Raw genomic sequence first — 16,074 nt, 5'->3', positions numbered from 1 at the left:
GGAAAGCCTGACAAGGTCCTGCTGATGATAATCTTTTTGACCATGAACTACTAGCCAAGTGATTTAGGACTAGACTTGCAAACAAAACCGACCTTGCCCTTCAAGTCTGAGCTTATTACCAAGTAGTGCTTAGCCTACCAATATAGTAGTAAACCAATTTGCCAAGGGTGGTTTTGTGCTTTCTCTTCCTCTTGCCTTTTAAGTATCATTTAGTGTTGCAGGCAGAAGGCTCAGACTCTCCTTGCAGTGGTCCTGCACCCATCCAAGCAAAGTCTCTTGTGCTGTTCCTGCTCACATGGATTAGCAGGAGATCTCTCATCCCCTGAGCACTGGCTTTGTGTAGCTACTACAGCTAGTTCCCACAAATATGGAGCTAACTATTACACCAGGGCCACTGGAAAGACTCTACTTTGTCTTGATCTAGAAGAGGAGCAGGTTTCTGTGGCCATCTTCTTTCATCTGTTCAGCTATTAGGTATGAGATGGTGGCAGAGTCCCAGCATCCATTGCCACAGCTGTGGCCCCAATGTCTGAAAAGAGTCTACCAAAGTGTGGGCCTGTAAAACCATTCTCTGCCTCAGCCAGAGGAGCTGTGTGACCCACAGGAAGGGCAAGAGCACTAGTGTCTGCTTAGACTCGCTTCCCCTCCTTCTCCTTATCCTATACAGTATGACCTTAGGTGGCACAGTCAAAGACCTGAGAGCATCTGATGAAAGGCAGGGGAGGGAGAGAAGACCACAACTGCCAGTCTTCATCATCTCAAGAAAGTGGCGGCATCTCAGGGGTCTGAGTACCCAAACTCACTGGTCAGCAATGGCCACTCGACGTAGAACCACTGGTGTGGAAACTCTCTAGGACACCTCCAAAGAGAGAAAGTCTAGGTTCTTAAGAGCAAATAATGCAAAAGAAAAACAGGTCACAGGAATGCTCAGTCCTGGCACGTGTAGCCCTGTGTACCAGGAGAGAAGAAGATGGACTGTCATTTTAAGACCATTGCTTTATTGATTACAGAATTTACAAAACATCCATATTCTATGATTAAACAGTACAGAAGGACAGAAAAGAATCCAAGAGACTGGCTATTTGCTTTCCAGTTGCTGTTTAAAGTGTTTCTTGAGCTTTTAAAATTGCAGTCTCACAATATTTCTCATTTTTTAACACACAAAGTTCCATTCTATAGTCATTCTTATAAACCTTTCTTCCACAGAGGCAACATTGTCCATGTTTTATAATGGGTCCATTGTTTCCTTTTAGCCACTCAAAAGTGAATTTAAATCAAAATGCACCCTTTTTTGAAGACCACTATAAACATTTAAGAGAACTTATGCTTGCTAGTGAACAAAGGTTAAAAAGCTACTTCCCATTTAATCATAATAAAGAATGCTATGATGGAGTGAATACTACTTATAATTTTACATTTTCATCTCAGTGTAAGTTGTAGTCATTGCATCCCTTGGACGAAGCAAGAGGATGCAGCTTTAGAGCTCCACCATTTTATGTTGCAATTTGCAGATCTTGGTGCTATATGCAATCACAATCTCTATTGGCTGCTGCTTTCTTACCACCGATTGTATCAAAGTTTTTATAAGGAAAACATTATGTAACTGATTTTGATAGCAGCTCTTTCATTATCATAAATTAAAAATAAAAGCTGTTCTCTAATCACGCTGTTCAGAAATCTAGCTCAAGAAAGAATCTGTTGCTGAGGCTTCTTGAAAATGGGATCGTGCCTCCCCCCGCTTCTTTTTCTTTTTTAAATGCATGTGAGGGGAAGATTCTTCCAGGGTTATCATCAAACCATCACAGCCCATATGTCCTGCTGCATAAACCTACAGAGAAGTGTGCCATCAGAATATTTTCTCCTGGGACTGTGGGTGGACAAACTAGAGCAGGAAAGGGGAAGCTGAGGGAGAAGCAACTACGTAACCCAGCCCTTGACTCTGGCTCTCTGCTTCTCTGCCTCTACCAGTCCTGCTGGGGTACTATCACCGGGCGGGAACTGCTCGGCTGGTTAAATCAGGGCTGTGCTCCACCACCTCTTTAGGATGAGGGACAAGTAAGAGCAGAGGTGGTTAATGCTGTATAAGGCACGTGTGTTTCATGAGGGAACATGACAGAGAGGGTGGATTTTGCTAGCCTTTCACTCCCTCAGCAGCATTTTCCACCAGAAGGAACCCCAGTGACACCCTCAGGAATACTCAAGAGAAGAAAGTAGGGCTTGGGGAGTGCAAATTCAGCATCACTTGGTTCTCAGCTGCTCCTTTTCTAGGGAATTATCACAAAAGATTATCCTTGCCAAGCAGAGCAGGGCTGGAGTGATTAAGCCCTGCACGGTGTTACTGTGAAGGAGCAGGAGTTATCACTGGACAACTGGACCATTCTGAAGAGCTGCCTGTGAGTTCCACATGTTCCCTGGCAGCCAGACACCCAGCTGCTTCACCCTGTTTCAGCTGGAGCCCTAACTGCAGCAGGGGACGTGTCATTTTTTTGGAAGGCTATTGGGAAGGGCGACAGACCAGGGATTTGATGTTTCCAGCTGAGGGACTCACTCATCTCCTCCGCAGATCCTCCACCATCAGATATCGGAGTCAGGCTGGAGACGGTCTGCGGCAAACAACAACTCAATAGCACTACGTGGAGTCAGGAGGGCAGAGGAGAGCACAACTACCTGAAAGAAGGGGGACAAGAAACAACAAATCAAAATGAATGGGACTGAGACTGATCGCGGTACTAATGAGCCGTGAATATGAACTGTTTGCTTCACCCAGCACTAGACAGCCTGTGTTTCTGGTGTTTACTGACAGGGCAAGACAACTTGCCCAGCGAAACTGTCTGCTCGCTAATAACTGTAGTTAAATCACTTTAAGGAGCATAATGACTGGTAGCATTGTACTCTTAATGAATGTGTGCTTTGACTCATTTCTACCCACATCTTACCGGGTGATTTGTTGTGACTGCCATTGTGTTTACTTCGAGGCACCAGCTGAAGAAGCAGGGGGTTTCCTCCCCTATAGTGCAGTTTCCTCTCAGCTGAAAGCAAGGCGAGTGCCACCGAAGTGCTGCCAGCCCTGCTGTGTGGAGAGCCACAGTCCCCGTTCAGAAACATCACTTCAGGCCAGGCACAGGCTGTTCTGCACATTGAGCACTGCTGGGATGCTACCACTTCTTTTTTGATCAAGTTTTTAATTCAAGATTGGTCTGATGAATGAAGCTGTTGTTCACTAAAGCCATGAAACACACCCTGCTCTACATAGCTATCTGTTTTTCTTAAGGGAAAACCAGTATGCAGGTGTTCAGTGTGAAGGTTCTTCCGCAGGGCAAAGCTATCGGTAAGGAGCAAGCGCATGTGGTCTTGCTGTGTGAAGTCATAGGACCTGCTCTTACAAAGCCTCAAGTTCAGCAGTGTCCGTAGGGTCAGAACTGCAGGCAAGGATGTGGGGCAGATTTATCTTAACTAGACCAGTTAAAATGAATTTGCTTCTTTAGTGCAAATCTGAGGAGAGGAAGCACAAGCATCAAAAAGCATGTCTGTGTGCCTGTTTCCTGCAGTAGCTATCGAACCACTTGTGCTCCTCAACGCATGGCTTAAATGTGCAGTACTGCTGCATTTCAGCTTTCTTTGTTGTTGTTCTTTATTTCATCTTTTCACTTCAAATAAAGAAAGGAATCTGGAGTTAAGTTACTACAGATCCCTTCTGTACCAATGATAGTCTCCCCCTCACTTTTCCCCTTCCCTTGTCCTCCCACACAATCTGTGGCAAACTGACACTGATTATCTATTCTCCTTCCTATGGATGAAAAATTCTTTGTAATTTGCAGATGCCAAAGGCTGACACTATCTTACTTATGTTACATGAGAATCAGACGATAGCACAGTATGTGCTCATCTTGTTATCACGCAGCTTAATTCTGAGAAACATGAAGGGACATGTTACCAAAGTGTTTTGGGTGTACGAGCCAAATATCAACAATAGCCACTGCCAGATAAAAGCAATTTCTTCTTGGAGTCCCACTACTGAACCCTGAGGGGATTTGTGCAACTAACTGCAAACTCAGAGAGAAAAATTAGAGCTGCAACTTTAACGTCTGAGAAAGGATGCAGCCAAATACAGTAGGACTTTCCTCCCAGTATCTCTGAGGGCTCAATGAAGGGGATAAATGTCAGTATTTGCTCCTTCATTTTTACAGACAAGGGGAGAATTGCCCAGACGTCCATCTCTTCTCCAGGCAGGTCTCTTCAGGACAGTGAATGTCGTTTGAAGACCTTCTCGTTCAGTAGAACACACCTGCCTTTGACACTTCACCTGAAGCGCTACCCCTCTGGATGGCAGCCTAGGAGCCAGGAGCTCCTGCCCCAACCCACTGCGCTGCAACGGGCAGTTCCCCCTCACCAGAGGGCAGGGAAGGATGCAGCTGACATCGGATGGTGAACCTGGAGGGGTTTATCTGTCTGCCTGCCTCAGCCACAACCACAGAGATGGTTGTGTTTTTCAGGAGGGTGAACCATCCACTCGTGTTCTTTCCCCTTTCTTCGCTCTCATGATTAAAATGGAAAAAAAACGTAATTTCTTCTTGTGAACATAGGAAACTTCTCACTAGGTTAGCAGAGCTATTCAACACCATCCAAAAACAAATGATGTGTAGGAAACACCATATTCCTTTGTGCTTCTCCATGAGAAATAAATCTGTCATTCATATTCAGATGCAAAGCAGTTCTGTGGATGGAAACATGTATCTCCTACTCCACATTTAAATGTCATTTGCCCCAGCTCCAAACAACGCTGAAGTAATCAGTGAGTCCTGTCAGTTTTTCTGTTACTTTCCTCAATTCTTTATTTTTGTACCCACACATCTCTCCATTTCTCCAAGAGCCAGTAATTAGTATAAATGTCAGTGCTTTGTTTGACTGGAAAAGACTTGGGAGGCCAGTGTTCCCCAACGCCTGAATCTGATCGCCTAAATGCCACAAAAAACAAGCTCTGTTAAATGCTGGCATGAGTTAGACAAATGCCTGACTTTTTGAAAAAAGAATAATCCCAAACAGGTGGCACATATTCACAGCTATAGTGCAGAAATCCAGGTAAATCCAACAAACTCCTAAACTTTTTTTTCTATGAGGCTTGCACAACTGCTTCTTTTCTTCTCTCCTCTCTCTTCCTCCTCCTGCCTCTCCCCCCAAGTCCTTTCACCTCCAACACAGCACATTTGGACAAAGGGCAAGATGCAGTAAAAGCTTAAAATTCTTTAGGAATCTGCCTCAGATGGTGACCTGCCGCTAGGGTTAAGCCAAAGCAAAGCAACACCAGATCCCATGTCACCACTGTCAAGCCTCAAGTCCCTCTAGAAAGCCAGTCAAAAGTTTGCCTGCATAGTTCTCAACTAACTCACACGTTAACCCTCTGCTTATCTTTCAGGGTGTGGATTAACTTGTCCATCAGTGCGTCACAACTCAGTCCTCCTTCCAGATGGGAATTTTATTTGTTGTTTTGAGGAGATTAGCAATAAGCTAATTGGGGAGAAACGTGTTATCAGATAAAAAAACCCAAACCACTGCTGAAAATCGCACTCTGTCTAACAAAATACTGCTTGAGACTGCTTTGCAAAGACAACTAAAATGTGGAAAACACATGTCAAACCCAGGGGCTGCTCAGCCTTTGGGTGGCTCCATTTTGCTAATGATTTCTCACCAATCAAAACTGCATTCTGTAGGAACTGAAAACAAGACGTTTACAAGCCACCCTAGAAACTAGACTTATGTTTACAATGTAGCCGGTTACACAGCACTTTGCAGTTTTCAGATTACTCTCTATATTTACACCTCTCAGCAGATACCCAAATTGGTCTTTTACATGATCCTCCACAGTTAACAGTGATTTTTAGCACCTCAGATGCCACTGCAGCCCATTCATCCTCTTCTTCTCAGTCCCCACTCCATTCAAATGACAGCTGCCGTAGTCAAGTTCTGCTGCCAGAGAGTGGAAGAGGCAAAGAACAGCTGCATGGACACTACTGAAGCTCCACCATGGAAGCCATCCTCCCTCCAGGATTCCAATAGCATATCTGAGGGCCAGAGAGACTTGGGACTTTCTCCACATCACCTGCTTTAGGCTATTTAAGGCATCTTGTGGTCAGGTATCTATCAGAGATACCCAGCCTGGAGCAGAAAGCAGTACAGCTGTATCCGGGCTAATTTATCTTGCTCCTCAGTAATGCCAACTGATATGTCACTAGATGGTGCCCAGACCCTTGGCAGGCTCCTTCTGAGCATCCCTGTAGTGTATCCTGTAGATACAGTGCCAGGGAGTCTGTAGCATTTTGGACAGCAAATGTTTCTGTTTATAAAGAATACCAAGAAATTAATCTTTTAAGACATGGTGAAAGCTCCTTCAGAATAATAGCAGTCTGTTCTGAACTCTCCTACCTGAGTTTGAACTTTTCTTGCTGACTCTAACATGTAAAAAACATACCCTTAGTGCCTGAACACTTATTGCTTACGGATGTTTCACAGGAAAATCTCAGCACCATTCCTATCCATGTGATTGTAGGCTTGATACTAGTGCTACAGGAAACGTTATCTGATGTATTATCTTAGTCTTTGTTCAGATGAGAACTGTACATTTAGAGCTGCTTTTACCTGGGTACCAGGTTTGCGTGCTGCTACTAGATCCTTCACCATTTTGACCTCAGAGACTGTCACTCCACCAACCACAAAGATGATCAGAAGAGGATGATCCCCAGGGTGAGGGCGATTCACCTGCAAAATGAAGGAAAACATTATTTGTAAGTTCAACTCCAAACCTTGACTACCAGTGATTGGCTCCCTGAGCTGCCGGAGGAAGACTAATGAGGAAGCTTTAAGGAACAAGGTGCAAATTACTACCCAGTAAAAGCAAGGAGTCCAGCCTAAACATGCTAGAATCCCTGCCTGAGGTCAGCAATGGAAAGAGTCATAAGTAATGTGTTTTCACCAGTCCAGTGAATAATCCTTTATATGAAAATCCTTTACAATGAAACTAAATGAGGTTCATTATAGTATAAAATCAGTTTCTAGCTTGTTTCATTTCAGAGTTTTCAATACTTCTGTGACTGGTTGTAACTAATACAGAGAAACTTTAGCTCAAACAAAATACTTGTTTCATTTTTCCTCAATTATCATTAAAATGGCAATAACGTTCCACATCAGTTAATACTTTATAAAACTGCATTTTCATTTTCAACATGAAGGTGATGCTTTACATTAGTTTTCTCTCAACCACTTCTAGAAGTTGAGTTACTTTGCTCTTTCCGAGTAGACTCTTTCTTTCTCAATGTAACACACTCCCCTGACAACACCTTGCTTGAGTCAGGGATGTCAGTGGAGCCTGTGCAATTGCTCTTGTCACTCCGAGTATGAAACACTCCAAATGTTTGGCTCCAAAAAGTGACAGTGAGAACAGTTTAATTTGCTCTTTTTAAGACTCTCCACCCCCTCTCCTTCCACAAGCGTAGGTTTTTGACATCATTCACTCGACAGAATGAAAGTGGTCCTCAATCCGTGTTTGGGCAGAGTGTAGTTCCTTCGCTTTCACCACCAGAGCAGCTACCTTTGATCCTGGCAGCTCCAGCTCCTGAGGGCACAGCTCTTCGTCTCTTCCTTGTTGTGGCTGCCCTGTACTTAGTCTTTGGGCAGTTTTTCATCCTGCAGCTCTGTCAAGCTTTCTGACTGGCAACCTTCAGAAGAGACTCTTCCCTTTGAAGCACGCATGAGGATGGGGGGATGGTGTGCTCTCTCTCCAGGCTGGCTGGCCTTTGACTACCCGGGGCTGCCTGTTCAGTGCTGCTCCCCAGGCAAGGAGCTCCTCAGCTCCCCAGGAGTTTAAAAACAGCACAGAAAGCCTTAGCTAGATGCTTTAGTGAGCCCAGTATTTGTGTACTGGCTGTTTACTCTCTTAATCACCCCCACTTTGCCATCCACCTTCACTGAACTGATGGCAGGTTAGCACACATAATGCAACTCAGAGCTCAGAGCGGTGCGACCTGTGGTTCTGGTGAGATACTGAACAATTTTCCATTTACCAGACCAATCAAACAGATACACCAGAGCCTACAAAACCTTTTTTATGTATTCTCCCACATCATGAAACTCTTACTATCTGCACATAACATAGCGTCAGCCTCAAATGAAAAACAGTTCATTCCTATTACAAACGCCATGAGGAGTTTAAGACAGACTTAAATATTTACATACAAAACAAGTACGATAGAGCCATTACATGCTAAAATATTAGAGTATTTCATGCCATAATTGCTGTAAGCAGTAACACAAAGTTAAAAAAACAGCTGCTTGCAAGAATGGTGAAGACAAAAGTTGACAAAACACTCTGCTACAGCATTTCAAGGCAATACAAGAATTACTGTTTTATTTCCTTCCACGGACCTTTGCTCTTCTTAACCCTGTCACCAGAGCAAACAGCTCCACTCTATCTCACGAAGCTTCTGAATGATCCAAGACGTATGCAAAAAGTCTGAACTTCAGAAGCTTGCTGTTGAACAAAGCCTCTCTTCCCTAATATCTTTCTTAGTGACAACAAACTCACCATAAACATGTGTGCATAACACTGGACACACTGAAAGGACATCCAATATAAGAGCGTTGATTGGAAAACACAAGCTTTCATGGCAATACTAAAGAGAAAATGTCTTGACAAATCATTTACTTCAGTAAACGTAGATCCAAACACATGGTGCCTATATAAAACTTATTATTTTTCAGAAGACTAAAGTTCAAACCACAAATTCCAGCAATGCATATTAAAAATACTATTAGGCATGCAAACTCTAAATTAAATTAAAATTGCAATGAAAAAGGTCTTGGAATCTGTAATTTTGTTATGCTATGCACAAGTGTTTTGAAGGAGGACAATAATTTGGGTACAAAATATTTGGCTGTGTCAAGAATGCAAGTTTCTGCCAAGATTTTTTTGTTTGATAATACAGCCACCCAAGGCTCTCTCTTCTGAAGGAACTGGCCACATGTAGCTAAACTTATCCCTGTGATACAGAAGAAGAGCTGAAGTGGACTACAACAAAAGCAACGTGTATCTTCCGGGATCCTTTGAAAATTTGGTTGTTTTGGGACATTTCTGATGTTTCTGAGTCACATTTACTGTGTAATCTGAATTTTGCAAAAATCTCCAAGTGATATTCATTTTCAGTTCAAAATGCTATGCATTAAATTAATTGGGATGGTTATGTCGGGTAATTAGAAAGACTAACCATGAAAAAAGCAAAACCATTACATTGGTTGAAGGAGCCTGAATGAAGAAAGAGGAATGTTTCCCTGAGGTAGAAGAGCATCTCAGCTGGATGTCAATCTTCTCTCCATTTCCGAGCCCACCACCACTGCATTTCCTCAGGAAACGGTTAGAGGACAAGAGGTATCTTTAAAAGTCTGTCCTAGATGAACATGTCTGAGTCCATCATTTACCAAAGCATGTTTATGTGAGTTGGCATTTAAATTCAGGCATTGAGGAAGAAATAAAAATATAAGGAAGCTCATGAAATAATTACAGTGCTGATGGTGCAGTAAATGGAGAAGATCCTCTTGTGTGAGAAATACAGGCTGGTCAGAAACTCATTCGCATAATAATCAACGTGCCAACAAGCTTGCCAACAAGCCAGACTACAAAGTAAATGAGAAAGCAATGACACATTTGTGAGGTATGTGATGATGCCTACGAAATATTCATCCTACGTTAGGTTCACTTGCTCATCTGTTATATATTCCTTTCAGTAGAGTATTTTTCTTACTAGCAGAGAAGCCAGTGCTTACAGGTACATATTGCCATAATACACTTCATACTCTTACATAATACTCTTCAATGAAGAATTCAGGATATGCAGTAAGACAGAGCTGAATGTACAGCATACCAGCTACTCCCCACATCCCTCTAAACATTTAAGGAACACGTAGCATAGGCTGATATGTAAAGCAGAGTGAGCTCTTGTAGAAAGACTGTCTTAAAGCACGCAAAGAGCATCCAGAAAGCATATCTGATTAATAGGCTTCCTTCCTCCCCACTGCAAGTTGAACCTTGCCAAGTGATAGAAAAGTCACTGAATATGGAGCTCCTCTGACAACCTTCCTCTCCTGTGATACCTGACTGTTCATACTTATTTCTCTCCTACCTCAAGGCTGCTCTGTGTCCTTAAAATCTTTTGATGAGGTGCCTCACAGAATGCCTTTTGGAAATCCATGTAGGTTACATGACCTGGCACTCACTTCAATTTGCTTTTTGGGTGTCTCTGAAGAACTCCGAAAGCTACACTGCCTCTTCCCAGACACATCATCCTTATTTAGGTGTCCAGCCTGTTCCATTCCTCTTGTTTTGTTCAGCAGGTGCTACCCATCTATACTGTACCTGCAATGTGGTGACTCAAGCTATTCCCAACCCCTCCACAAGGATTTAACTCTCCTAAACACCCCTTAAGTTCTGCTGCACAAAATCAACTCAAACACATAAAATCAGCTACTGCCATATGTTTCTATGACCTCAGGAAAATCTTACAGATGAGCTTGGGAAGCTTGGATTACCTTCATGAACATGCTGAATCCGGTTTTAAGGAGATCAGTGAGGCCTGATGACATATGCTCAATATCAACAGGATCAGGTCGATCAGGATTACAGATCTCTTCCACTACCTGTTTCAGCAGCGGTTTGTAGGAAGCCTGCATAAAAAGAACAAGGCACTGTGAATGAAGCTGTTTAGACTTGGTGCAACTGCTCTGCTAAACATTTTATCTCCATTAAAGGCAACAAAAATAATTATCCTAGAAAGGAAACTATTCAGAGGGTTAAAAAAAAATATCGAAGCAGCAGGAGGTTTTGTGACCTTGACCACAAATGGTGTGCACCAGCACAGCATCAAACTGAAAAGACTGGAGGACGGCCACACACTTACTCTGCTCCACGTGTATTACATGTGTAAAGGGAGGCAAGGAAGAAAGAGGACCTCTAGTTTCTCTGGAATCTTTTGAGAGGTAGTCCAGAAAGGGATGTCATTCCTGTTGCTATCCCTTTTAAAGAAATCACTTAGTTGATTTACTGAAACTAGATCAATACTTATTGCTGTGATCTATTCCTTTGAAGTAACGTATAGCTAAAGTAAAGTCAAGAAGGTTTTTAAATCTGTCTTCTGGCTTCTCTCTTTTTCTTCTAGGTTAAGCATCCATTTCAGCTTAGAAAAGTGAAATCTGGAGTTTCAGGGAGTCTTGGAAGCAGAGTTGGTTGTTGTCTGTCCGGATACACGTGCATCCAGATCTCATGCCCTTTGTAATGATTTTACAAACTCTTAAACAGGGATTTTTAGGAGGGGTTGCTTACTGACCACTCCGGCCCTTCCCACAGGTGTCGTGTCAGCACTGAAACCTGGATATCAGCAGGGTTGAGAAGAAGCAAACCTGTCTGTTTGTCCCTCAAGGGAGAGCAGAGCTATGGAGTCCCTGTTAGTCCTTCAGCTTCTATGGCCAGGTCTCTCTACATAATACTTCCAACTGTAGAAAACCTCAAGAAAAATGGGCCAAACAACCATGCATGTGTCAGAGCTTCAGACAAATTAGAGACCAGGAAAAACAGAACATACAAAGGTACAAATGGTCATCATCATGGAAGATCTATTTCCAAAGGATCCACCCTGCATCCTCTTCAGGGTCCACAAACCTGTGCTGAATATGAGTTAGTAGCCTAGAAATTTCCACATTCCCTTACCAAGGATGCAGGGATTCTAAGATAAAATTTTAGAGACTTACAGAAAGATGCTCTGAAAAATGAAATGAAAATTTAACTTTACTTGGGTTACAGATGGAGTTTTGCTTTGCTGCATTCAGCTTTGCCCAAGTTGCAATGGAACCACAATCATTTCAGGAAGTGCAACAGTCCTAGAAAATTAGCAGCTTTCAAATTTGTTTTACTTTGGGATGAGCCCAGGTATACATCATCCCCTAGATTTCTTAAAGGAATCAAGTGTAACATCATTCATTTTGTAAAGATGGTATCTCCATGAGACATCATGCAAGACAAATATAAAAATGGATGGAAAATAAAAAACAAGTGGCTTGGCCTGAAACTAATTTTTTTTTGAGTAATTAATGTTTTTCATCCCACACTTTACTGTGAGAAACACAACTTACAGTTTTTGAATACAATCCTGTCAACAAAGATTTATACAACTCATCTAGTTCTTCGCACAGCACATGTGTAATTTTTAACTGAGCCAACAAAGCAAATTACAGCAGACATGAGCTGCAGGATCTTATAGAACATGCCAAGATTTGTGTCAAAACTAGTCACGCAATAAACAACTGTTTGAAAATACACATGCAGGCATGAAGTCTTATGTATAAAAATCTGTTTAATATCTTCATAGATGAGGAACAGAAAAACATTAGAAATAAAATATTTTTGGAGTAGAGATCAAATCACAGTTAAACAGAGAGGCTTACTGCACAAAATTAAAGGAAAAATATTACTTGACTTCAGACAAAACTACGTACTCAAAAGATGTTAAAAATGTGCTATGATTTCTATGTTTACATTTTCCGCACCAAAACTCAGTGCCCCTTAAAATGATCCAACTAAGCTACACAGATACTAAAAGGCAGATACTCTGACCACTTTTTCTCAGCTATGATAGTTTCAGATATTTTCAAAATATCTTATGAAGTGAAATTTCTCTATCATATTTTTAGGGAGTTTTTATTTTTTATACAACCCCCAACAGCTGCATTGATTTCTAACTCACATAACAGAACTTTAACCAATGTTAAATTTTGGGGAGCTCAACTGTTTACAACTGTTGTTAAAAGCCTCAATGGCAATGGGACATACCTCAGACAAGATTATAAGGAGAAAAGGAGAAGAAGACAGAGAAAGAAAGAGGGCCAGAAAATAAGAGGGAGAGAGGGACAAACTTACTTCAGATCATGAAGAAAGGAAAAATACGGTAGTTAAAATATCAGGCAAAATAAATACTCTTCTCTTGCCTGGCCACTATATGAATTGGTTTGATAACCTGATGAAAATGTTAATCATTTTATGTAGGACATATAAACTCCAACGCTACAGAAAGTCCTTCTAAGAGGCTACCCAATTCCCAGTTACTTATCTACAAAAACCTTTTCTGACCTTTAAGAAGAAATGGAAGCTTCCCAGCTCCTGACAGATAAAGCAGAAAGGCACCTATAGGCTAAATCCATTCATATAGTGCTTAGCATATGGCCTCAGGATCGGCACTGCTTCCTCAGAGGAGCTGAACTGATTGCACACAACTCATGTATTAACACCTGCCAGTCAAAAGAGAGGTCCATTTGTAGAGAGCTCTATGTATGATGGAAGAAAAAAAAAAAAATGTACTGCCTGCTTATTTCTGCTCCTCTAAACCTCCTAAACGGCCCTCAGCAGAGGGTCGAGACTATTTAAGCAATTAAATCCATCGCAGAGCCAGATTAGGGGGCTGCAAGGTTCTAATACATCCCTTGCTGTGTTCCAGCACTCAGCCCTACAACCTGGGTTACATCCAAAGAACATACTGATGCTAATTACACTTCCAGGAAACTTTTAGAGGGCACTTTCTTATCATCTGACTGTGCCCCTCCATTGAACTGTATTAAATGTTTAACGATTTTCCCCATTTCAGACACCAGACTGGTCTTAACTGCTAGGAGACTTCAGTAACAGGTTTTTTCTACCTCAGTTTTCCAGTGACATTTTGCAAAACTCCCAATTTCTGTTCTTACAAAGCAATGCTTAATTTGAACTACATCCCTTTGCTGATCTACAGCATACTTATGTTTGGAAAGGGTTGTTTTTTTCTGGCTCAAGGCGAGAATAAAATTTTATGGCCTCTCTCTAAATCACTTTATGTGCTTTCCATTGTAAACCTCTATTTTTAACTGAAAAAGTTAAAACACTTCAGTGGAGACTTTTAGAGAGAAAGTGAAAACCACTGTATATTAGTTTTGATGACCTATGGTAGTAATTCTGCTCACATTTTAGAAACAAAAGCTGCATTTTCCACCTATTTATAAACAGACTGCTTCTCACACTTACAGGAATGGGAAAGGAAATACACGGGAATATATAGTTGCTGTATGGATGTGGACATCTGCTTTCTTATTGCATGAGAGGTCTAAGTCCCGAACCATCTTGACCAAGCCCTGCCTTTCAAAGACCCTTATGTCATATCACACTGCAGCAGTGCAAATCCACAAATTCTTCCTCAGACACTTCTTTGTTGACATTAACATGGACAGGCCTGAGTTTGGATGAAGGACTTGAGGAAGTACTTGATGGCTAGGTCGATTATAAAATCTATACTTAAACATCTTGCATGTGGGCATAACACACACAGGATTAGCACATCAACACAATTAATGCTGCAATTTTGACAGTGTGTTAGAGAAATAATATACACAGGGTAAAAAAAGATCCACTTGCCTGGTGGGTGTTGCTGCCTGGATTATGTATGGCATTAAACTGTTTCATGTGCATTCGAGCTCTTGCAATATCCCTGAGGGACCGAAAGATATAATCCACTGCTTCTGTAGCTTTCTGAGATGTCAGGTTCAGAGATGAGTCACAGCCTGAAGAAATAAAGAAACATGCAGCTGAGTGAGTAAATTTTTAAGTGTTTTGATAATAACCAGTAGGAAAAGGGTAACTAGGAGGAAATTTAAAATTAGTTTCATCATGTTATATTCTAGTGGCTTGTTTGACAGCATCTCCTCAGCATGGCATGAGGCTCTGTAGCTAATCAAGAAGGCATAAATCCTAGACAGCAAGCAAAGTGAACAGCACCTTGCTAATCACATTTGTAACCTAAATCATACAACAATTTCATTGGCGCAGTGTATGTTTTGCTCTCTGCAGCGAACAGAAGATCTCATGCTAGCAGGGCCTGAGGAAGAGCCCCATGTGGAAAGAAGCCAGCTGGTTTGCTGATCTCCTTGGGGTGAAAGAGCCACAAAGAGGGGAATTGCTCCTCTGGTACTGTACCTGAGCCTTGGCTAGCATCCTGCTGACTCCAAATGCACTTCCTACCTTTGCGACAAGAAAAATAGGAAGAATCTCTGTTACATCCAGTGGAAATAATAGCTACACATTGGAAATAGTCCTTATCCCTCAAAGTGGCACAGTTATTACTTTTAATGTATTTTTCCAAAGCCTTTCTGCTAAAATGTAATGCTTATCTTCCACTGAGGCCAAACTCCATCTACAGGATAATGTAAAAGGTCCCTCCAGGTGAGCAGGCAGTGCCTCAGCAAAGAGAAAATTTTAGCCTTGGCTCCATCCCCCTCACCACAGGACCTATATTGCACAGAAGCATTGAAAAAACGCTTTCTCAGCTGACCTGCTGATGAGAATTAGTCAAGTGAGATACAACTGGGTGACCTGATATTTGTATCGCCCTGCTAACACAGCCCTATGCCTTTTGACATCTCTGGTCTCCTCTCTTCTTGCTTGATTCCTCATCCCTGTGGTGGCAGATCCATCACAAAACATCCCTTTTTGCCAAATACACACACTCACTCCTGTTTATTGCCAGTGTCTTCTCTGGGGGATGCTGCTGTAGTGGTCTGTGCCTGAGCAGAACCCTGCTGAGAGGATGGGGTCTCCCTGCAGGTCCAAGCACACATTGGTTTGCATCATGCTGCACCAGCGGAGCCTGGCACTTGAAAACAGACACCCAAACTGTCGTGAAGGCATCTGGATTTTTGGGTGGAGGGGCTCAGAACAAACTTTCCTCTACAACTAGTAGAGGACAGAATCCTTATGCACTAAAGAAACAAGAAAAAAAGTGGCACTTACAAAATTTACAAGGAATTTGTAGTAGCTAATCTGGATCACTCTCACATTTTTGCATTCTGTACGGCAGACTATATAAATATATACACACATATATATACGCACACACTTATAGAGGTATGAAACTTTTCCTACAAGATGGTGATTAGACACTGAGCTTTCATTTGTCTGAATATTGTTTGTTGAAAGGCTCCCAGTCAGATGCCCAGCTGGTGCAGCAGAACAGATAAAAT

The 16,074-nt window shown here is 42.0% G+C and overlaps 1 protein-coding gene across 1 annotated transcript; it reads right to left on the bottom strand.

The window, feature by feature from the left end:
* Positions 1-2,574: 2,574 nt before the first annotated feature.
* Positions 2,575-14,619, bottom strand: SCFD2 (sec1 family domain containing 2; the record flags this gene model as incomplete). Its single annotated transcript, XM_009866090.1, has 4 exons — positions 2,575-2,667; positions 6,634-6,753; positions 10,573-10,707; positions 14,474-14,619. Coding segments are annotated over 4 exons (494 nt in total), but the record flags the coding sequence as incomplete, so codon positions are not given.
* Positions 14,620-16,074: the final 1,455 nt, after the last annotated feature.

The sequence above is a fragment of the Apaloderma vittatum genome, unplaced genomic scaffold, assembly GCF_000703405.1.
Source record: "Apaloderma vittatum isolate BGI_N311 unplaced genomic scaffold, ASM70340v1 scaffold12210, whole genome shotgun sequence".
NCBI classification, from domain to species: domain Eukaryota; kingdom Metazoa; phylum Chordata; class Aves; order Trogoniformes; family Trogonidae; genus Apaloderma; species Apaloderma vittatum.
Note: the sequence above shows the minus strand (reverse complement) of the source record. Positions and strands in the feature narration are given on the sequence as shown.